General features: G+C 48.0%; 1 protein-coding gene across 3 annotated transcripts; it reads left to right on the plus strand.

Annotated features, from left to right (window-relative positions):
* The first annotated feature begins 235 nt into the window (after positions 1–235).
* ZFAND2A (zinc finger AN1-type containing 2A) lies at positions 236–11,032 on the plus strand. 3 transcript variants are annotated; one of them, XM_047713792.1, is made up of 7 exons: positions 236–451; positions 1,621–1,718; positions 2,394–2,488; positions 4,363–4,491; positions 8,089–8,240; positions 9,028–9,111; positions 9,671–11,032. In XM_047713792.1, the coding sequence occupies exons 2-7, from the start codon at positions 1,664–1,666 to the stop codon at positions 9,687–9,689; spliced, it is 534 nt and encodes a 177-aa protein (XP_047569748.1). In that variant the 5' UTR covers positions 236–451; positions 1,621–1,663; the 3' UTR covers positions 9,690–11,032. The 3 variants fall into 3 exon arrangements, with proteins under 3 accessions (XP_047569748.1, XP_047569750.1, XP_047569749.1); XM_047713793.1 differs by lacking the exon at positions 236–451 and adding an exon at positions 536–627; XM_047713794.1 differs by lacking the exons at positions 9,028–9,111; positions 9,671–11,032 and adding an exon at positions 8,948–9,005.
* Positions 11,033–20,065: the final 9,033 nt, after the last annotated feature.

Raw genomic sequence — 20,065 nt, forward strand, 5'->3', positions numbered from 1 at the left:
AGCCACCTCACCGTGACTCAGCGGCTCCGAGGAGCGGCCGGACTGTTCGAGAAGGGAGGCGGTGGAGCGAGGAGTGCCGGGTCCACGGAGCCGCGGGAGGTCGGGATTGGCCGGCCGGGCCGTGACGTCATCGGGGCGCGCCGGGAACGCCGAGCCTCCGCGGGGCGGGATTGGCCGGCCGGGTGGTGACGTTATCGGGGCGCGCCGGGCAGGTATGGGCCGCGGCGTCTCTCTGAGCGCTAGGAAGCGAATAAATGGCCGGAGCCTCGGCGGTATGCGATACTTCGCACTCTCGCGGGCTTGGACGGCGGGGCGCCGCGCGTCGGATCCCATTTTCCCCGGCTTTTTGGATTTGTGCACTTCGGCTGGCCGCTGGAAGGGACATCCATCTTCCCGTCTCCGCCGCCTCCTGCTCGCCTCCGCAGCCACCCGGGCGCCCGACTAGAGCCAGGTCCGGGGACGGGAGCGGGGCCCCGGGTCGCACGGCGGGGAGGGCTCCAGGTGCCAGCCGAACGAGTCCACGGCCGGGGGCTGGGCCCGATGAGACAGCGACGCGCTCACCTGCCGCGGGATTGCGCTCCGGGGCGCGGGCAGTGGAGACGTCGTGCGCGCTCGGGACCGGAGTGGGTGGATGCTGGGACGGGAGTCACAGCGTTCTCTGAGGGTGTGGAGAAGCCGTGATGGTCCGGGCAAAGGCTCCTTCGGAGGAGTGACTCTGAACCACGATCCGAGGGGAGGAGCGGTGGGGGGGGGGGGGGGGAGACTGGGGACAGCACGGCGGACGCTCCCCGGAGTGGGACCTGACTTCTGGGGGTGGGGAACTGGGGACAGCGCGGTAGACGCTACCCGGAGTGGACCCTCCGGACCTGACTTCTGGCGGGGTAGGGGGAGCTGGGGATAGCACGGTGTACGCTGCCCGGAATGGTTCCTGACTTCTAGGAGGGGTTCTTGAGAGGGTTGTGGGTGCTAGGTCCTGGAAGGGATCTCATGAGGCCTGTTAACAGACTCCAGTTCCCTCTGGAGCGCAGTAGCTTCACCCTTCGTCCACCTGGTTTCCACGTGAGTTAAGCGCTTGCTCTTCTCCCTCGTCAACTCCGGGTTGTCATTAGGGAGCAAGTTCTGAGTAAACCTCAATGCATGAGGGAGTAGAGAACAGCAGGGACAGAGCTGAAGCTCTTCTAATTCCCGTGATTTGGCGCCTGGCAACGGTTTTGTGTGTGTCAACAAGTATACTCACTCCATGAAACTGTGGCCCAACTTTTGGCCGGCCTTTGTGTAAGTTGAATTTGGAAAACCCCTGTCAGCGTGAGTCAGAACAGTTTAAAGGAAACCTGAATTCCGGGTGAGATTCTTCAAGTAGGAAATTAAAAGACCCAAGAAACAGTGGCTGTCCTAATAGGGTGGATTCTGAAGGAGCTGATACTTGTACTCAAACTTCTTTTTACCTTTGCTGAAAAGCAGCAAGAATTTGTGATGCTTTAGTGCCCTGTGGGGGCCCAGGATGACTTGGGCATTGAACGCTTCCCACAGAGCATGTTTATTTTCTTCGCCCTAAGTTATGAACTCTGGGGACTGAAATGATGGCCATCTTTCCTTACCTAACTGTTTTAATTCTTGTAGGTGATCCATCTCTCTGTCATCTGTGTTTGGACACTTCCAAATAATGGAGTTCCCTGATTTGGGGAAGCATTGTTCAGAAAAAACTTGCAAACAGCTAGGTAAGCACTATTAAGAGAATGTTGATAGACAATGTGTTTTGTTGGCTGTTTAGTCGGGAAGAACATACTGTTTTATTAATTAGCTATTCTCTGGGTCTTGGCTCTGGTGCCTTTTCAATATTGAAAGGCTAGCCTGAGGTTCCGGTTCTGTTCAACATTGTTATTCAGCGTCTGCTGAAGGCCAGGTGCCAGGGCCAAGTGGATACAAGTGTGCTGCTTATATATTTGTGTTTATTACATGGGATGGGTCTCTTTTGAGAAGATAGCTTTATAGGGGCACCTGGGTGGCTCGGTCAGTTAAGCATCCAACTCTTTGTTTTTGGCCCAGGCTGGTGAGAAGGAGCCTGGAGTTGGGCTCCTGAGCTCAGTGGGGAGTCTGCTTAAGTTTCTCTCTGTGCCCTCCCCCTACCCCCTGCGGCCTCTCTCTAAAAGAAAGAAATTAAATTAAAAAAAAAAAAAAGAAAGAAAGAAAAGATAGCTTTATAAGTTCTTCAGTTTTGCTGGCATTGTGAAACTTATGATCCCTGATGTTTTTCTCACATGTTTTTCTCCTCAAGGATGTATTTGGTAGGCGTAAAGAAATAGGTAAATTAGAAACAGGTAAATACCTGTTTAATGTGCTCTAGAATATTTTTGTCCTGATCTTTAAAATGGTTTTTTGTTTGTTTGTTTTAGATTTTCTTCCCTTAAAATGTGATGCATGTAAACAAGATTTCTGTAAAGCCCATTTTACTTGTGCTGCACATAAATGTCCCTTTGCATTCACGAAGGTAATTTATCATACTTTATTCCAAGGAGTCTTGTTTTTCATTGTCTAAAGCTGTGCTGTCCAAGTAGTAGACATTAGCCACATATAGCTAATAATTTCATTCAAATGAAGTGAGACTTAAAATCCAGTTTCTCAGTCACATTAGCTACATTTCAGTTGTTCAGCAATCATATGTGGCCAGTGACTACTGTGTTGGACCGTGCAGATGTGGCACGTTTCCACGATCATGGGGAGTTCTAGATGGCACAGCTCTAAAGCAGCAGGTTTCATTTTTAGGGGCTCTTGAAGTTAGATTGTATCTAAACCTTCAAACCTTCAAAGCTTGCTTTCCATGTTAAAATATTCTGTTCCTTTGATTCATTTTGCTGAGAAAAAAACAGGAGTATCTTTGTGAAGTGCAAGAAATACTTGACAAGATATCTAATCTGGGAGGTATTAAAAATGCTTATCTGGGGGTGCCTGGGTGGCTCAGTGGGTTAAAGCCTCTGCCTTCAGCTCAGGTCATGATCCCGGGGTCCTGGGATCGAGCTCCGCATCAGGCTCTCTGCTTAGTAGGGAAACTGCTTCCCCCTCTCTCTCTCTGCCTACCTCTCTGCCTCCTTGTGATCTCTGTCTGCCAAATAAATAAAACCTTTTTTAAAAAAATGCTTATCTGGGTAACTTTGCAGTCTTGGGAATCTTTTTAGTGGCAAATAGTACCTGGTAGAAACGGGAAGATGAACAGGACTCTAAGAAAATCAACCTGTGTGAGTCCAGATGTGTGATCCCTCTGTTACTGACTTTGCACGTGGCCCCCAGCCTATATTCATTTTGTTTCTGGTGGTTCATAGGTTATTTTAGTGACTTCTTTGGGTCTGTACTGCTGCTTCCCTAGTGGCAGTTAGAAACACGAATGACTTAGCATTATTACGTGCTTTCATTAGTGTTGGCCAAGGTCTGACCCTCCAGCATTTTCTAGGTTATCATGAGGGTGTGGGGGAGGGTGACTCATATTTACCAGGCCTCAATGACTAGGCCACACAACCCAGTTTATTTGTTGGCTGTGACCTCCCCATGTCTCTAGATAGGGAGAGTCTGGCTAGAGATCATTAATAATGCTTTATTTCTCAATTTGGCAGACTTGTCACCTGACTTCTGGGTGACCCTTCAGCTCAGCCCTACAGACAGTAGGTCCCATTAATTCTGTGATTATCTGTTTGGATGTCAGTTGTCACCTCTGTTTTCTTGCTGAGCTAAGTTTCTTTAGCTCCTGCCTTGGCTCTGAGGTTTTTTAACTGCTGGGCATGCAGCCACTGGGTGCCTTGTTCTTCCCTCCAGAGCTACACAGTCTTGGGCTTGGCTGGTCATTATGTACCTGAGAGCTCAGCCTAGCCCTGTGTTCCCTTGTCAGGTGAGTGAGTTTCCCTGCGTGTGAGAGCCACAAAAGGATTAGATAGGCTGTTGGCAATTGGAAGGAACCAGAGGGTCTTTATGGCTAGTGTTTTCTTCTTTTTCTCCATTCTGAGGGCTTCGGGCTGCTTCACCACTCACTGAGATGCTGCTGGGCAGAGCCAGGCTGCCCTGAGACCAGATCAGTTTCACCAGCTTCTCTCCTTGGCTGCCTTTTACTCATTGTTTCAGGGTCATTTCCACAGTTAGGTAATCGTCTGTCATGTTTAAATTCCACTGGATTCCACCTTTGGCGGCTCTATCCTGAATCTTTAGGGCTGCCTTATTGTAAATCCTTTGTGTTAACTGTATCCCCTTCTAATGAGTAGTCGAAAGATCAGTGTGTGTACCCTATGTGATTTTCAGTGCACTATGCTGTTGTACCTTTTTATTTTGTGAGTTTTGATTGTCTGAATCTGGAATATTCTCTTATATCATTATTTTTAGGATGTTCAGGTCCCAGTGTGCCCACTTTGTAACAACCCAGTCCCAGTAAAAAAGGGAGAGATACCAGATGTGGTGGTTGGTGAGCACATTGATCGAGACTGTAATTGTCATCCTGGGAAGAAAGAGAAGGTAAGGACGAATTATGTCCACTCTGTGACTGTTGGTTTTCCCTAGCGGGGGAAGGTCGATTATCTAACTGGTCTGTAGTACTCATCATTTGTGTACAAAAGAAAATCTTCGTGACAGGTCAGTGTTTCCCCATGTTGTCCTGGCTTGGGTTCTTACGGTTATATGAACATACTCTGAATATCAGAATCTACTTTGGGATTTGTTTCCCTTATAGGATTCTTACCTTTTTCTCTCAAGATGGAGCGTTAAGGTGTTTCTAGAATCATTCTGTTAATGTGTACTTTTCCTAAGTTCCTTTTAGGAAAATGTAAAAAGATACGTAGAATTTGAACATTCAGTGTTCTTGCTTTTGTAGTGTTAGTATCTGTGTGAAAGCTCTCCATTTGTTCATTTGGAGTAAATCATGTTAGGAAACACAGTAGGCCCTATTCTCCACAGCAGGTGCTTTCAACTTGTTTGTTGGCTCCGATTCCTCCTGAAATACAATGAAAATGACAGGAAGCAGATTTTTTTTTTGCTCATCTTTTTTGTTTGGGGTACCTCCTTTTTCTCCAAGTGTGTGTCTTGTTGTCTTTTAAGTTTGTCTTGTTCCCTATAGTTTTGGTCATTGCCTGTTGACCACAGTGTGGGCTGAGCATGGAGTTCCCTCCCCCTGTTCCCACGTGGTCAGGTCTCTTGCCACCCCTTCCCTCCCAGCAGACATGGTGTGTGCTCCTGGACCAGTGTCCCAGTTCTCCATAGGTGAGAGATTCCCTCTCCATTACTCTTACGCTAGATCCTAGTTTCCTGTATCTATCTCCCTTACGAGGGCTCTCTGATCTCCTGTCTTGTGTTTTTCTTTCTTAGTTTTCCCCTTATTTGGGGAGAGGCATATGTTCCACGTGTGAAGGACCATGGAAGATAAATGGGAGGTTGTGTATATCATAGGGTCTTTGTTCTCTGTTCTTCCTTGCTCAGCTGCCGGGGGGTAGCAGCCTGGCTTTAGAATCTTTGTTTGAATATTTGTGGGCGCTGGTTTGTTTTCTCACTGGGAATTTCCCAGCTGTTCTCCACTAGGCCTTTGTGGGACCAGTTTTCTGTCTGGCAGCTTGGAAGCTCTCTCCCCACCCCACCCCTCCTCTCCTCTGCCCCATCCCCGAGTTTGGAAACTTCACCCTGACTGTTCCTTGTGTGGATCCATTCTCATCTCCCGTCCTCTGTAGACAGTGGACCCTTCCAAACTGGAAGCTCCAGTGTTTCCATCTGGAATGCTATCTTGGATTCTTTGATTTCCTCTAGACTCCTGTCCCTTGGGTGCTGGGCCTCTTGCATAGGTTTCCTTATTTCCTCTGTAAGTTTCCTTTCCCTGTGAATTCTGCATCCGGGGTGTTTCTTGTGCGTCCCAGTGAACGTGCTCCTCACGAGCTGGGCTGAAGCCGAGTGCTCACTTGCACTGTGGGGGCAGCTTGGACTCTCGCCTTTGTTATGGGTCATCTGCCTGGTCCACCTTCTGTGCTCTGTGATTTCAGGTCTTTCTCTCGGGCTAATCGGATTCCCCACGGAAGGCATTCTGTTCCCTGCCTGGAGAGCGTGCTGTGGCTTCAGGAATTGTGGAGCTAGGTGGAGAGAGCTCTCGCATCTCCTCCGCAGGGAGCGTGAAGTCCTTACTGCCTTCTGAGTGCTCATCCCGTGTTTCTTGTGCTCCCCCTGCCCATTGCTGGCCCTCCCAGGCCAGCAGCCTCTCTCAGTGCGTCTGCTGCTGGGCTCAGGTGCAGCACTGCAGGTCTGTTCTCAGACAAGCTGCCACTCCTGTGGTGGTCCCATGGCACCCTGAGCGGCTGCTACAGTCGGTTTCAGAGATGTTGGGAGTTTTGTTTATGAATAGAGGTGTTTCTTGACCTTCCCCACCAGCTTACAGTTTGGCTTTCTTGTATCTGCCAGGTTCATTATGCTTGAGTGCTTTTTTCCCCTAAAATCTTGTAACTGTTTTTTTTTTTTTTTTTTCCCTCCTTATCTTGGTCCTTGTGGGTTTATCCCTTTTCAGAAAATCTGCTTCTTGTCATTTTCATTGTATTTCAGGGGTCAGAGCCAGTATACGTGTTCAGTTCTCCTTCCTTAACCAGAAGTCCAAGGACCCTCAAACTGAACTTGCCCTTGGTTGACAGCACGTAATGCGTGCCTCTCCCCTCAGACTGCAGATTCTCAGATGCTCAGGCCTTCCTGGGGTTTGGTCTCAGCCAGCTCTACGGCTTGCCCTTCTCAAAGGCCCTACCAGGTTACTCAGGTTGTTTTTCCGAGATGCCCAGCTTCTTGTTCCTTCTTCCTTCTTTCTTGTTGCTCTCCAAAATAGCATATGGGCTTTCAAGGAGCTCGAGACTTCAGGAAATGGGCATTTGTCAGGCTTAAATCTCAGTTTCCAGTCATGAATCCTGGTTTATAGTTATGAACTACCTGGTTATGTTACATTATTTAACGTAATAAGCAGAAGTTTTGTTAACCCCTCCTTGCTGTTTTCAGCCTCCAGCATGACAGAATAAGCTCTGTATGCCTTAGCCTAGCGCCCAAAACCTTTTATTCACCAGCCAACCCCAATCCCCCTCCACAACCCCATTCTCGCTGTGAGTCCTTAGGGCTTTGCCCTCCAGTCATTCTGGAACTTCTAAAACCTGCCTGCCTCTATCTAAGACCACATCTGCACTTGCCATCCTTTCCTCCTAAACTGACAGGGTCAGTTGACAGGGTCTTCCTTGTTCTTGGCTCACCCCAGATTCGGGACCCAAGTCCATCCCCTGTCCCCACCCCTGCATGCCTGCGCTGTGTGCACATGCTCCAGTCGCTCGAGGCAGCCCATGCCTACCCATCTTTGCTGGAGAGCTGCCCTTGGGCTTCTAGATGGGTACCTTTTGGCCAGCATCCTTGCTTTACAGAGTCGGCAGTGCCTGGGAATTTATATCACTCCTTCACCCCATCCCGACTGCCCCCTGCAAAAAAAACCCGAACCCCAGAAACATAACAGGTATAGAGACTACAGATTCTTCAGCTCCATGGAATGTGTCCAGAGCCCCTGGAACCAGCTGCCTTCTGTATAACTGGCATGATTCCACAGTCTTGGCCACCTTCTCTTTGTGTCCCTGGTCCCCACTCCTGTGGAGGGTTTTTTTGTATGTGTGGTGTTTTGTTTTGTTTGGCCTGAGAACACCTCCAGTCGTCCCACATGAATCCCCAACTTAAGATGCTTCTTTTGTGTTTGTGAAAACTTTGCCATCCCCTGGAGCGCCTGGGTGGCTCAGTGGTTAAAGCCTCTGCCTTCGGCTCAGGTCATGATCTCAGGGTCCTGGGATCGAGTCCCGCATCGGGCTCTCCGCTCAGCAGGGAGCCTGCCTCCTCCTCCTGTCTCTCTCTCCCTGTCTCTCTGCCTACTTGTGATCTGTCTGTCAAATAAATAAAAAAGACAAAAAAAAAAAAAAAAACTTTGCCATCCCCTTAGTACTCACCTGTTTGAATGAAATCTTGCCCTCTTCATTCCCTGTAGCTAAGAACCATTTCTCGTTTAAATGTTGGTAGTCTTATTGGGGCTTGTTAAATAATTGCTTATTGAAACAATTCTTGCTTTCTCAGATTTTTACGTTCCGGTGCTCAAAAGAGGGGTGCAGGAAGAAAGAGATGATGCAGGTGGCTTGTGACCAGTGCCACGGGAGTTTCTGTATTCAGCATAGACACCCTCTGGATCACGGCTGCAAGCACGGGGGCCGCCCCATCGGCGCAGCCGGGTGAGAAGCGAGGCTGCCTGTGACGTGCTGGCTCATGTACAGGGACACCCATGGGACCGCCTGACCCCCGTGGTGGGGATAGGGCGACTCTGAGCATTTACCAAACTAAGTTGTTGAGGTGGAATATTTGTTGTAGGAGTTTGGATGAGTATAATCTAAATTAAAATTGGATTTTAAATTAAAGTTGGATTTTAGTTGTGTTTTTTCCTGTGGTTGCCAAAACAAAGCACCTTCATCAGCAGTTTAGTCTCCCTGCTCTTGGAGGCACAAGTCTGAGACAGACGTGTGGCGGGGCGGGCTCCTCCCGGAGGCTCTGGGGTAAGCCGGTTCCAGGCTGCGCCCAAGCTACAAGTACTTTGCTGGCATTCCTTGGCATACTTGGGCTGTGGGCATCTCTCCCCCCAACCTGTGTGTCCATCACTTAAGTTTTCCTTGTGTGTCTATGTCCAGATGTCCCCATTTTATGAGGACATGGTCATACTGGGTCAGGGTCCCGCCCTTCTCCAATCTGAGCACATTTCAACTGTGATGACCTTCCTTCTAAATGTCACATTCTGAGGTCTTAAGTGTTTAAGACTGTGAGGCTATCACTTTGCTGGGGACGTAATTCAACCCGTTCACGTAACAGAGCACCTTCCTCAAGTCAGTGAAAACGTTTGCCTGAACTGGCCGTAGAATGCTAAAGTTTACCTTTTCGTTCCTGGTAGTTTCTCAGGTCGCTGCACACGCAGCTCTCCAGGTGAGCCATGAAGGGGTCGATGACTGTTGGTCTGACCTTTCTATATAGGTGCGCAGCTGCCCGAGCCTCTGAATCCAAGCCGTTGGGAGCGTTAAACACACTGTCCACCAGTTGGCTGGCTCGGCGACTCAGGTATGGGTCTAGACGGCATGCACAAGGGCAGGTGCTTTGTACCAGGGGCCGTGGTTCTTGTCTGAGTGACCAGCACTGCAGTCATTGTAGTACTGTTAACAACTGACCGGTTAAAATGATGTGCTCGGGGCGCCTGGGTGGCTCAGTGGGTTAAGCCGCTGCCTTCGGCTCAGGTCATGATCTCAGGGTCCTGGGATCGAATCCCGCATCGGGCTCTCTGCTCAGCAGGGAGCCTGCTTCCCTTCCTCTCTCTCTGCCTGCCTCTCTGCCTACTTGTGATCTCTGTCTGTCAAATAAATAAATAAAATCTTTAGAAAAAAAAAAAAATGATGTGCTTGTCCGTCGGCTCAGTGTAAAGAAGGCTGAGAGATCTGGATATGAGTCTTCTCTGGCCCCGAGTTACCAGCGCAGTTCATTCCAGCACAGACCGTATCTAGCAGTAACAGGTCTACAGCTGGTTGTCAAAATCTTATTTAGCCTAGTACTTTTGTGTGATCATTTGCTCCTGGTTAATCAAGACGGACCTAAAAAAATAAGCTGTTCTTCTCTTCTCTTTCAGGTGGAAAGTAAAGAGGTGATGGGACTGTGTCAGCCCACAGTGGCATGGTGGCTTGTGTGTATCACTGTAGCAGGGCAGGTAGTGTTGGCGCTATAGTGGCTCTGTACTTCTCCTCGCAGGCAGTGTGGAATGCCATTAAAACTTTCCCAGGAAATGTACGTGTTTTGGCAGAATAAACAGAAGGATTTTGATATTCTAAGTTAGGCTAAAGCTACTCCATCAACCTGCTTCCTCCACATAAAGTGACATAAAGGTTGATCTGGCGCACTTGGATCCTTCAGAGGGAGGCTCTGCCCTGGCCTGAGTCCCTCAAGAACAACCCAGTTTTCTGGAAGCCTCTGTCACTTACACAACCACACAGCTGATTTATTCTGTCTTCATCTTGTGGCTGAGGTACCTGAGCCCAGGAAAGGTCGGGGAGGCCGTGGGCCTACTGTGTTAATTTTAAGGTCCTTGTTCAGAGGTGGCCCCAACACACAGTCCCTGTTGATTCCTCTTCAACAGATTCAACTGAGCAAACAGCTCTGTGGCCATACAGACTCAAGTGCTGGGCTTACACTGTCAGCCTCAGTCCATGAAGGATCCCCAGGTCCTGCGACCCTGGACACTGGGAAACTGAAGCAAGATGTCATTTGAGTTGGGTTCTGATCTTAACCCACTGGTCATCCACCTAAACATCCAGATCTCCCCTTGCTCCTGTCCAGGCGATGACTTCTGCTTTCAGAGCCTCAAAATGCAAAGCTGGGAGAGGCTTCTGTTCAGTTTCCATTCCAAAAATAGGTGATCAGAACTATTTCTGTGGGCTTAGTTGGTGGTGCGTGTTCTGGACCAGTGGTTCTCTCACTTCCCAGGCTCATAGTTGTGTGGAAGGCTCCTCTGAAGGGTGCTGGTCCCACTCCCAGAGTCTTCTGGTTCTGTGGGGCTGGTGGGCCTTGAAAATTTGCACTTCTAGCAAGTTCCCAGCTGATGCTGCCGGTCTGGGGACCCCACTTGGACAAATAACTTCTCTGTATCTGTGCTGTACAGTACATGGTCACTAGCCACAGTTTATGGAGCATGGGAAATGCATTCGGCCCAACTGGGGTTGAATTTTTAGTTGCATTTAACTTAAAGGCAATTAACTTGTTGTGCTTTTTAGAAAACTCTTCAGTATGTTAACTATGGTATGTGAGTCTTCTTTCATCTATAAATTTTAAATACAGGTCAGCCCTTTCTTATGAAAACATAATACGCAAATTGAGAATCAAAAACACTGAGCTTTGAAGACAATACCAAAAAAGTATGTGATTGTTGAAGTTATTATTTACATGTCGAAATGCTAATATTTTGGGTATGATGGATTAAATAAAGCAATAAAGTTAATCTTACCTGTTCTTGTTTTAACTGTGGCTACTAGAAACTTTAGAAACAGGTAGGTGGCTGGCATTATATTTCTTTTTTTTTTTTTCTTAAGATTTTATTTATTTATTTGACAGATCACAAGTAGGCAGCAAGGCAGAGAGGGAAGCAGGCTCACTGCAGAGCAGAGAGCCTGATGCGGGGGCTTGATACCAGGACCCTGAGATCATGACCTGAGCTGAAGGCAGAGGCTTAACCCACTGAGCCACCCAGGTGCCCCCCATTTCTTTCTTTTTTTTTTTTTAAACCGTTTCGGGGTTTTTTTGTTTTGCTTGAGAGACAAAGAGTGAGCACAAGCATGAAGAGCAGCAGAGGGAGAAGCAGCCTGATTCTCTGCTGAGCAGGGAGCCCAAAGCAGGGCTTGATCCCAGGACCTTGGGATCATGACCTGAGCGGAAGGCAGACACTTAACCAACTGAACCACCCAGGTGCTCTCCAGCATGTTACATTTTTTTAGTGTTAGAAGTTTGCATGCATTTTTGAGAAAAATGTAACACGGTTTTGTGATCTGTGTTCATCTGTGCAAGGTAGGAAGGGACTCACTTTCCTTATCTGTTGGGTGCTTCTGTGGCAATGTTTGAGAAGCACCAGGCGGTAGGAGGAGCTTCCCAAGCAGGATGGGATTGCATTTGCTCAGCCACTTGAGGAGGACCTGGAGCAAGCTGGAACCTGTTGGCTGTAGTTGACTTGCAGACAGCCACAGGGGTGATTGGGCGTGAGTGGTGTTCTATTAACAGGTGCCACGGCATCCTGTGTGTTCCCTGCCATCAAACATCTTCTCCAGGGCAGAGGGTCCTTGGAAGCTCAGGTTGGATGTTTCAGACGGAAACCTGAAGCTTTGCTGAGAGGCATGGGCCTCCAGTGTTCACTCTCTGTCCTGGGTCCTCTTCCCAGCCCGCAAACCCACCACCCCCTCCTCTCCTAGACAAGTGGGCATAAAAGCCAACCTTTTGAGGGTGTCTTGCCTACTTTGTCCTAGGGAATTTGGATTTGTGGCTGATGGGAGTGACTGTTGATGTATAAGCTGGGTGTTTTCTTGCTGGCTTGGACAGACACAAAGTGGGTGCCCCGAGTCTATCTTGGCACCCGGACCCAGTCAGCAGGTGACAAGTGCCATGGGAGGTAACGCTCCCTGCTTGGGTTGCCTGCCTTCTTTTCCCTGAGTTGGCTTTGGGCTGGCACCAACCAGCTCTTCCTGGGTGAGGCCCAGAGCCAGGCTGCCCCTGGTTCCTGGTGTCTGGCCTCTAGACTGCAGCCTGGAGGGACTGGGCGCTGCCTGCCCAGCGGCGTGCAAGCTGCAACATCAGACGTTCACAAGGCATCACCAGAGGCCGTCCATCTGGATGGTGGTGAGGGCTGATGGGAATGTTGGTTGCTTTGGGGAAGTCAGGTGCAGTGTCACAGGGAGAGTGGATACAAGAGCCATCAGCCCCATGTCAGCGTTTGTAAGTCATCCATGATGGGAGGGATTGGGGATATTTTAAATGTATTTTAAATTAATCTCCCGTATTCATTCTTTGCAATAAGCCTAAGACCAAACTCAAAACATAGGCTTGAAACTGGTCAGTGGCTGAACTGGCCTTGGTTCTCTAAGCTTCCGGTCTGAGAGTCAGGGTCTCTGGCATTCGTCCAGTGTTGCAGATGTCTGGAGGTGGTGGTGGTGTGTTCTGAGGAACGTGCTGAGGGAAACAGGTCCAACTTCTCTATTTGGTCTGCCAAAAACTTTCCGCAGGGAGGTGTTGATTTGCTTGTCTGTATTTTCCTGAAATGATGTAGACTTCTGATGGTGGTAGAGAGTGTAGAAGGTGCAGAGGGGAGGAGAGTATCCGGCTGAGGCAAGAGGTGGTTTGCTGTTGGTTTCTAATTTTTTTGTCTGAGTGTGTCTGCCTCTCTAGGACATTAAGGGGAGCTCTGCCCAAACCCACAGTTGCAGAGTTTATGCACACCCTTGTTCGAGGTGATGAGGTCTTCTCTTTTGAATGCACCACCAGCTAAGATTTTCTTGAAATAAATACTACAAAAGCAACCTTTTAAAATGGTCTTTAGTAAAACAACAGTAACAACAAAAACATGCCAACAGGCAGGACAGTTGGTTAATTTTACATTCTGTAAAATTATCATTCTGAACTGAAATAAAGCTCCTTGTGTAAATAGCTTCGCTTTGGCTCAATCTTAAGAAGAAAGTGCACTAAGAGTATCTGTGGGCCAGTGTCTCCCTTCCTGCTCTCCTGTGAACATTCCCTGGAGAAGGAGAGCATTGAGAAGGGCCGCTGTTTCCATAGCACTCAGGAAGCTTATGGGACGCCAGGGAAAAGGTCAGGTTCTCTGTATTGAGCGACCAGCTGTTGCTGCATATGTGCTGCCCAGATGTGAGATCATGGCTGTCATTTGGCTGAGTGTTCGTGTCATTCGCCTCCCACCACAGGTGGGTCCTCAAGCTGCTGTCCCACACTGCCAGCTACAGAGCCCTGGCCACAGGCAGACTCTTTGGTCTGTTGCGGCATATGCCCTCCCGCCCATCTCCCCGCTGTCATATACTCCTGTCTCATGGAGGGCGGTGACCCTTGCAAGGTTTGGCTAAAGCAGGGGTTCTTAAACTTGTTCTGAGCCTGGAACCCTGCCACAGTGGTGTGTCTGTGCCGGGAGCCTGCTGAGCTTGAGGCCGCGGTAACCTTAGTGGACAGGATCAGATCCATCTCAGTATCCAAGGGTGAGATGGAGTTTGTAGGAAGCACGACAAGTGGAGAAAACAGTATCACTGTCATTTTTGCTGAATTAGGAAAATTGTAAATTAGGAAAGCAGTTTTACTGACTTGAGACTAGAGACCCGTAGGGGGCGCCCAGGAGTGTTTGGCAGAAGTTGCGCTGGATGTGTGTGGTTGGAATTCCTGCTGCAACGGCGGCAGACAGGGCACCATCGTCATGTTTCCCGATGGTTATTTATTTCAGCTATAAGCCCGGAGCAGAATCATTTGGGATTTGACCTTTCTTTACTTGGTAAATGGATTTTTTAGAGCAGCTTTGGGTTTCACGGCAAAACTGAGCAGAAAGCACAGCCCGTATCGGTGCTGCCCCCCAGCCTCCCCCATATCCACACCCACACTGCTTTGTTTGCTGTGGTTATCCAGAGAGTAGGGAAGTCGGCCTCAGTACACGTTGCTTCCAAAAGCATGAACTTCATCACAGTAATGAATTCCAGAGCCATTGCATGTGATCGCACCTCAGATGTGGCCGGAAGGAATACAGCACGTGCAGACTTGATGTGCTCTCCTGTTGTGAGGTTGGCACTTGTATGGTTGTGCTATTACGTGGCTTAGTTACGAGACCGGTATGAGGCTCCCACCTGGCAGATGTGGAGACTAGCTACCAGGCCGTAGGATGCTGAGGAATCTTTGAGGGAATTTTAATTTATGGACATGGAGGGCGCCAGGGGGCTCAGCTGGTGAAGCGTGGACTCTCGGTTTTGTCTCAGGTCATCATCTTGGGGTCCTGCGATCAATCCCCACGTTGGGCACCATGCTCAGCACAGAGCTTGAGATTCTCTCTCCCTCTGCCCCTCCCCTTGCTCACATGCACCCTGTCTCTCTCAAATAAATGAATCTTTTTAAAAAAATGAAATGATCAAATAATCAGATTACACACATTGGGGGCTCCATCCGTAGACCATGTGACTCTTGATCTCAGCATTGTGAGTTCAAGCCCCATGTTGGGCATAAACAATACGTTAAAAAAATTACAAACATGTTACTCTCAAAATGAATGATACAGTAATCTGATCCACAACCTAAAGTATTTCTGGTCATGGTAAGGTAGAGAATGCATTAGGAGAACAGAGTGGGTGACCTGGGTGCCTGGTTGTGGATCCCTGAAATGGATGGGGGCAGGGGACGTGGAAAGTCTGTTGCTGTTAAGTTAACAAGATGTACAGGGTGACTGAGAGGAGTGGGGATAGCACCTTGCTTTTCTTGGTGGCACTTAGGCTCTGTGGGGGGTGGGCAGGGTAGTGAGCAAGGGAAGAGGTTTGAAAGGAAGAATCCAGAGTTGGGCTATGAGCGTGTTCTTTTTGAGAGAGACTGCTGTGTAGAGAAGCCATGTAGGCAGGTGGGTAAGCGAGTCCAGGGGGCAGGGTTGAGACCAGAAACAGGATTTAGAGTCACTGGCATATGGTGGATGGAAAGCCATGGCAACAGATGAAATCACAAAGTGGAAGAGAGGGAGACGGAATGAAGACCCGGCACTGGGCCCAGACTGAGTACTAGGGAATAGAGATCTGGAGAAAAGGAGAAAACAAGTGTAGTATCTCAGATCTCTGTAACATAGTGCTCAGTAAAGTAGGACGTGAGATATAATTTCCATAAGATCATAAAACGTATGTAGCTCCTCTAACAATGTAAGAATTTCAAGCGGTGACAAGATACAAAACACACTGGAATCAATAGCCCTCATTGCCATAAATGATCAGAAGATACAAAGAGCAAATTCCCATTCACAATGACAGTGAAGACAAAATACTTAGGGATAAACCCAACAAGATCTATGCAAGACCTAGAGCGGACAAAACTTTAAAACACGAAAGACACAGAAGTAGACACAAACCACTGAGACAGGCCTGTTCTGGGAAGACAGCATCATAAAGATGTCCATTTTGCCTAAGTTAATTTATTTTTTAAAATTATATCCACCAATTTATTACTTTATTCTCCCTTATTTTTAGTTCTTTATATATAAAAAGTAAAAAAAGCAAAACAACACACAACCTGGACAACAATGAGTTATTAAAGAGAGTTGGTACACGTCCACTTTAACATAAAGACCAACTCTGCTCCAAAAAGTAGAAAGTTTCCCACTCCCTAAAAAATGTTATCAGTTGCTATTGTTTTTTTTTAAGATTTTATTTATTTATTTGACAGAAATCGCAAGTAGGCAGAGAGGCGGGGCGGGGGGACAGAAGCAGGCTCCCTGCTGAGCAAAGAGCCCAATTCGGGGCTTGATCCAAGGACCCTTAGATCATGCCCTGAGCCAAAGGCAGAGGCTTTAACCCACTGAGCCACCCACGCACCCCCAGATGCTATTGTTTTAATGGTCAGGACTATTTTCAACTTCATCACCTCTCTTTGTCATGTTTTGTTTGTTTTGTTTTTGTTTTTGTTTTAAATATTTATTTGACAGATCACAAGTAGGCAGAGAGGCAGGCAGAGAGAGAGAAGGGAAGAAGCAGGCTCCCCACTGAGCAGAGAGCCGGACGCGGGGCTCAATCCCAAGACCCCTGGGATCATGACCTGAGCCGAAGGCAGAGGCTTTAACCCACTGAGCCACCCAGATGCCCCTTTGTTTTTGTTTTTTTGATAGCAGTTTTGACAAGTGCCTTTATAAGAGGAGTTAATCTACTTGGAAACTTGGCAGTTTCCAAGTTTTCTATTTTCCTTCTAAGTGTCCTTGCAAAGTATGTGACTATAGAGCTCAAGGCTTAGAACGGTTGTGTCTTTTCTGATTTTCCTGTGGTCTGCTGTTCGTTTTGGCTTGCCTAAATTAATTTTAAATCTAAGATAATCCCAAGAAAAATACCAACAAGCTGCTTCTCTGGAGCTCCACAAGTCGGCACCGGAGTCATGGAAAACTACATGTGGAGGAAAAGTGAAGGAGCACAGGACGAGAGTCCTGCTTGGTCTCATGGCACACTGTAAAGCCTCCTGCGGAGAAGAGTGCAGCAGGCACAGCAGCGGGCAGCCCGTGCAGTGGAGCAGGAAACCCTGAAACCCAAGTGCGTGTGGAAACTCAGGTGTGATAAAAGGTGTATCTTGGGCATATGGGGGGCTCTGTCAGTGAAGGGTCTGCCTTCGGCTCAGGTCAAGATCCCAGGGTTCTGGGATTGAGCCCCGCCTCGGGCTCCCTGCTCAGTGGAGAGTGTGCTTCTCCCTCCGCCCTTCCCTCCCCGACTCCTGTGTGTGTGCTCTTTCTCCTGCAAAAATAAATTAATAATTAAATCTTATGGGAAAAAAAAAAAGGTGTATCTCAAGTCCGTGGAACCAAGATGGGTTTTTTGAACAGCAGTGTTGGTTCAACCAGGCAGCCACTTAGAGAAAGGTCACACTGGGTCTATACCCTAAGTTACACACACAGAGGGACCCCCATCAGAAATGTGAATGTAAGAAGTGAAACCAAACAGGGTATGGGAAGAAAACTTGGGTGAATTTCTCCAAAACTGTGTATGGGAAAGTCTTCCCCACAATGATTCAAAAGTCAGAGGGATGAAGGAAAGGGTTGTTAGTGTCAAAGCACGGTTGCATAGTGGAGACGGAAGGACAGGTGAGAGACAAGGACAAGGTATTTGCACATACATCACAGGTGAAGGTTGATCTCTCTAATAAAGAATGGACACACTAAGGGGAAAAAAGATCAGAAACCAGATAGGGGGCGCCTGGGTGGCTCAGTCGCTTAAGTGTCTGCCTTCAGCTCAGGTCATGATCCCAGAGTCCAGGGATCAAGCCCCGCATCAGGCTCTCTGCTCAGCAGGGAGTTTGCTTCTGCTTCTCCCTCTGCCTCTCTCCCTGCTTGTGCTCTCTCTCTCTCTCTGTCTCTAATAAATAAATAAAATCTCAAAAAATAGAGTTGAAAATAGTTTTAAAAAAAAGCAGATAGGAAGATGCATGAAGAATGAAGTGACGTAAGAGTATATAAATATGATCCTGGGATATAGAAAGGGATGTTCCACCTCACTTGAATTAGGAAAGATGCAAATTAAGACCACACTGAGGTCCCGTTTCTCAGATTAGATGAGCAGAAATCCAAACTCGAATGGCATATTCTATTGACAAGGCTGTAAGCAAGAGAGATGCCCACACATTGCTGGTGGGGATGTCAAATTGTCAACCATTATGAAGGAAGATCTGGCTATACCCAGCAAAACGGTATTTGGCAGTCCACCCCAGGAGTCAACCCTGAAGGCATACCACCACGAACAGTAAAATACAAGTGTGCACGATTGTTCGGTGCAGCCCAATTTACAATCGCAGAGCTGGAGACTGAATGCCCGTGTATGGACACTGATTAAATGAGCCGCAGTCAGTCCACCCACGGGGCCCCACCAACCTGTAGGAAAGCATAAGAGGATGCCTGTAAACTAATGGAAGATTTCCAGGATGGATTGTTGGCTCGAAGGAGCAGGGTGCAGGGGAATGTGCGCAGTGCTGGCTTCAGTATAGGGAAGAAATATCCACACACCTGCTTGTTTTTGCCAGAGGAAGCTCAGAAAGGATAAACCAGAAACTAACTAGGTTGGCTACCTACGTGAGGTTGGGTGGATGGGAATGAGGTAGAGGGTTGCGAGCAATAGAATACTTTCTTGTGCAGTCTTTTTTTTTTTTTTAAGATTTTATTTATTTATTTGACACAGAGAGAGAGATCACAAGTAGGCAGAGGTAGATGGAGAGAGAGAGGGAAGCAGGCTCCCCACTGAGCAGAGAGCCCAATTCGGGGCTTGCTCCCAGGACCCTTAAGGCAGAGGCTTAACCCATTGAGCCACCGAGGCGCCCTTGTGCAGTCTTAATGTTTGGACTCCTGCTATTGTTTCACAGATTCAACAAAGTTCAACAAGACTGCAGGGGTTGGGGAGCCCGGCGACTGGAGAGACACGGACACCAACAAACAGCCATTTTTGACATGAATAACCACATTTATGGAGGAACAAACACAATTTTTTTTCATGATAAGAAACCCACAAAATTCACCATTTTAACTACCTTAAAGTGGATACTTCAGTACCACTTAGTACCTTTGCAGTGTTGGGTAATCACCACAACCATCTAGTTCCAGAACATTCTCAGTGTCCCCGAAGGAAACTTCATACCCATTAATATTCCCCATTCTCTCCACAACACCAGCCCCCAGCAACTACTAATCTACTTACTGTCTCTGGATTTGCCTGTTGTGGACATTTCATATAAATAGAATCACACAATATGTGGTTTCAAAGAGCCTGTGGCTTCCCTCTTACATGCCCTCCTATCCACTTGCCCCAGGGAAGCCAGCTGCCATATGAGCTGCCCTGTACAGGGGTCCCCATGACCCCTCAGGGAGGCCTTTTGCCAATGGCCAGTGAGAACAGAAGCCCTAAACCCAGTGACCCTCGGAGAGTGAATCCTTCCAATAGCCTCGTATGAGCTGGGAAATGGACTGTCCCCCAGACAAGACTTCTGATGAAACCACAGCCCTGGCAGACACCTTGACTTCAACTTTGTGAGGGACCATGAATCAGAGGCACAGGGCTAAGGCACACGGGTGTTCCTGACCCCTCAGAGACTGTGACATGAAGCTGCTAAATTTATTGTTTTAAATTTTGTGTTCATTTGTTATGCAGAAATAGAAAATACAGTTTTCTGCCTTTTGGATTTGGGAGGCAGCATAGACCATATTTAATATGACCACTATTCATTTACTGGGAAGCTTGGAAGTCTGTTGGTGTTGAGTGAGGCCCAAAGCAAAGGAAGGTTCTGCACCAATCCAGTTTGTGGCGCAAGCTGTCCTGCACTTGGGCCACATAATTTGGAAGGTCCAATAGAGCTAGAGTGGTACGTACTTGGTAGCTGAGACTGTGTGTGTGTGTGGGGGGGGGGGGGTCCCTGGCACTATCTCCTTAGAGCTTGGCACAAAGCCATGTCCTCTGCTGCAGAGAATTACAGAACACCCTAAGCAGCTCTGGATGTGCTACCTTGCCTTAGAGACTGAGCATCTGGCCGTGGACATCATCTGAGGAGGTGACTAGAGCTGTCCCTCAGGAGCAGGTCATTTTCAGACCACTGAAGTTACAACATTTGGTGAATGTGTCAGCAGTCCCTTGTATGGTGAAAGTGGTATCTTATTTTTCTGGGTTTCCTATCACATTGTGTTGTCTCCTTGTGTACATGGCTGTTTCCCATTGAATGCTGGACAAAATATGAGTAATTACAATTTGGGCTACGGAAACACTATACTTTTCTCTAGGGAGGTTTTACCCTTTTT

The sequence above is a fragment of the Lutra lutra genome, chromosome 18, assembly GCF_902655055.1.
Source record: "Lutra lutra chromosome 18, mLutLut1.2, whole genome shotgun sequence".
Taxonomy (NCBI): Eukaryota; Metazoa; Chordata; class Mammalia; order Carnivora; family Mustelidae; genus Lutra; species Lutra lutra.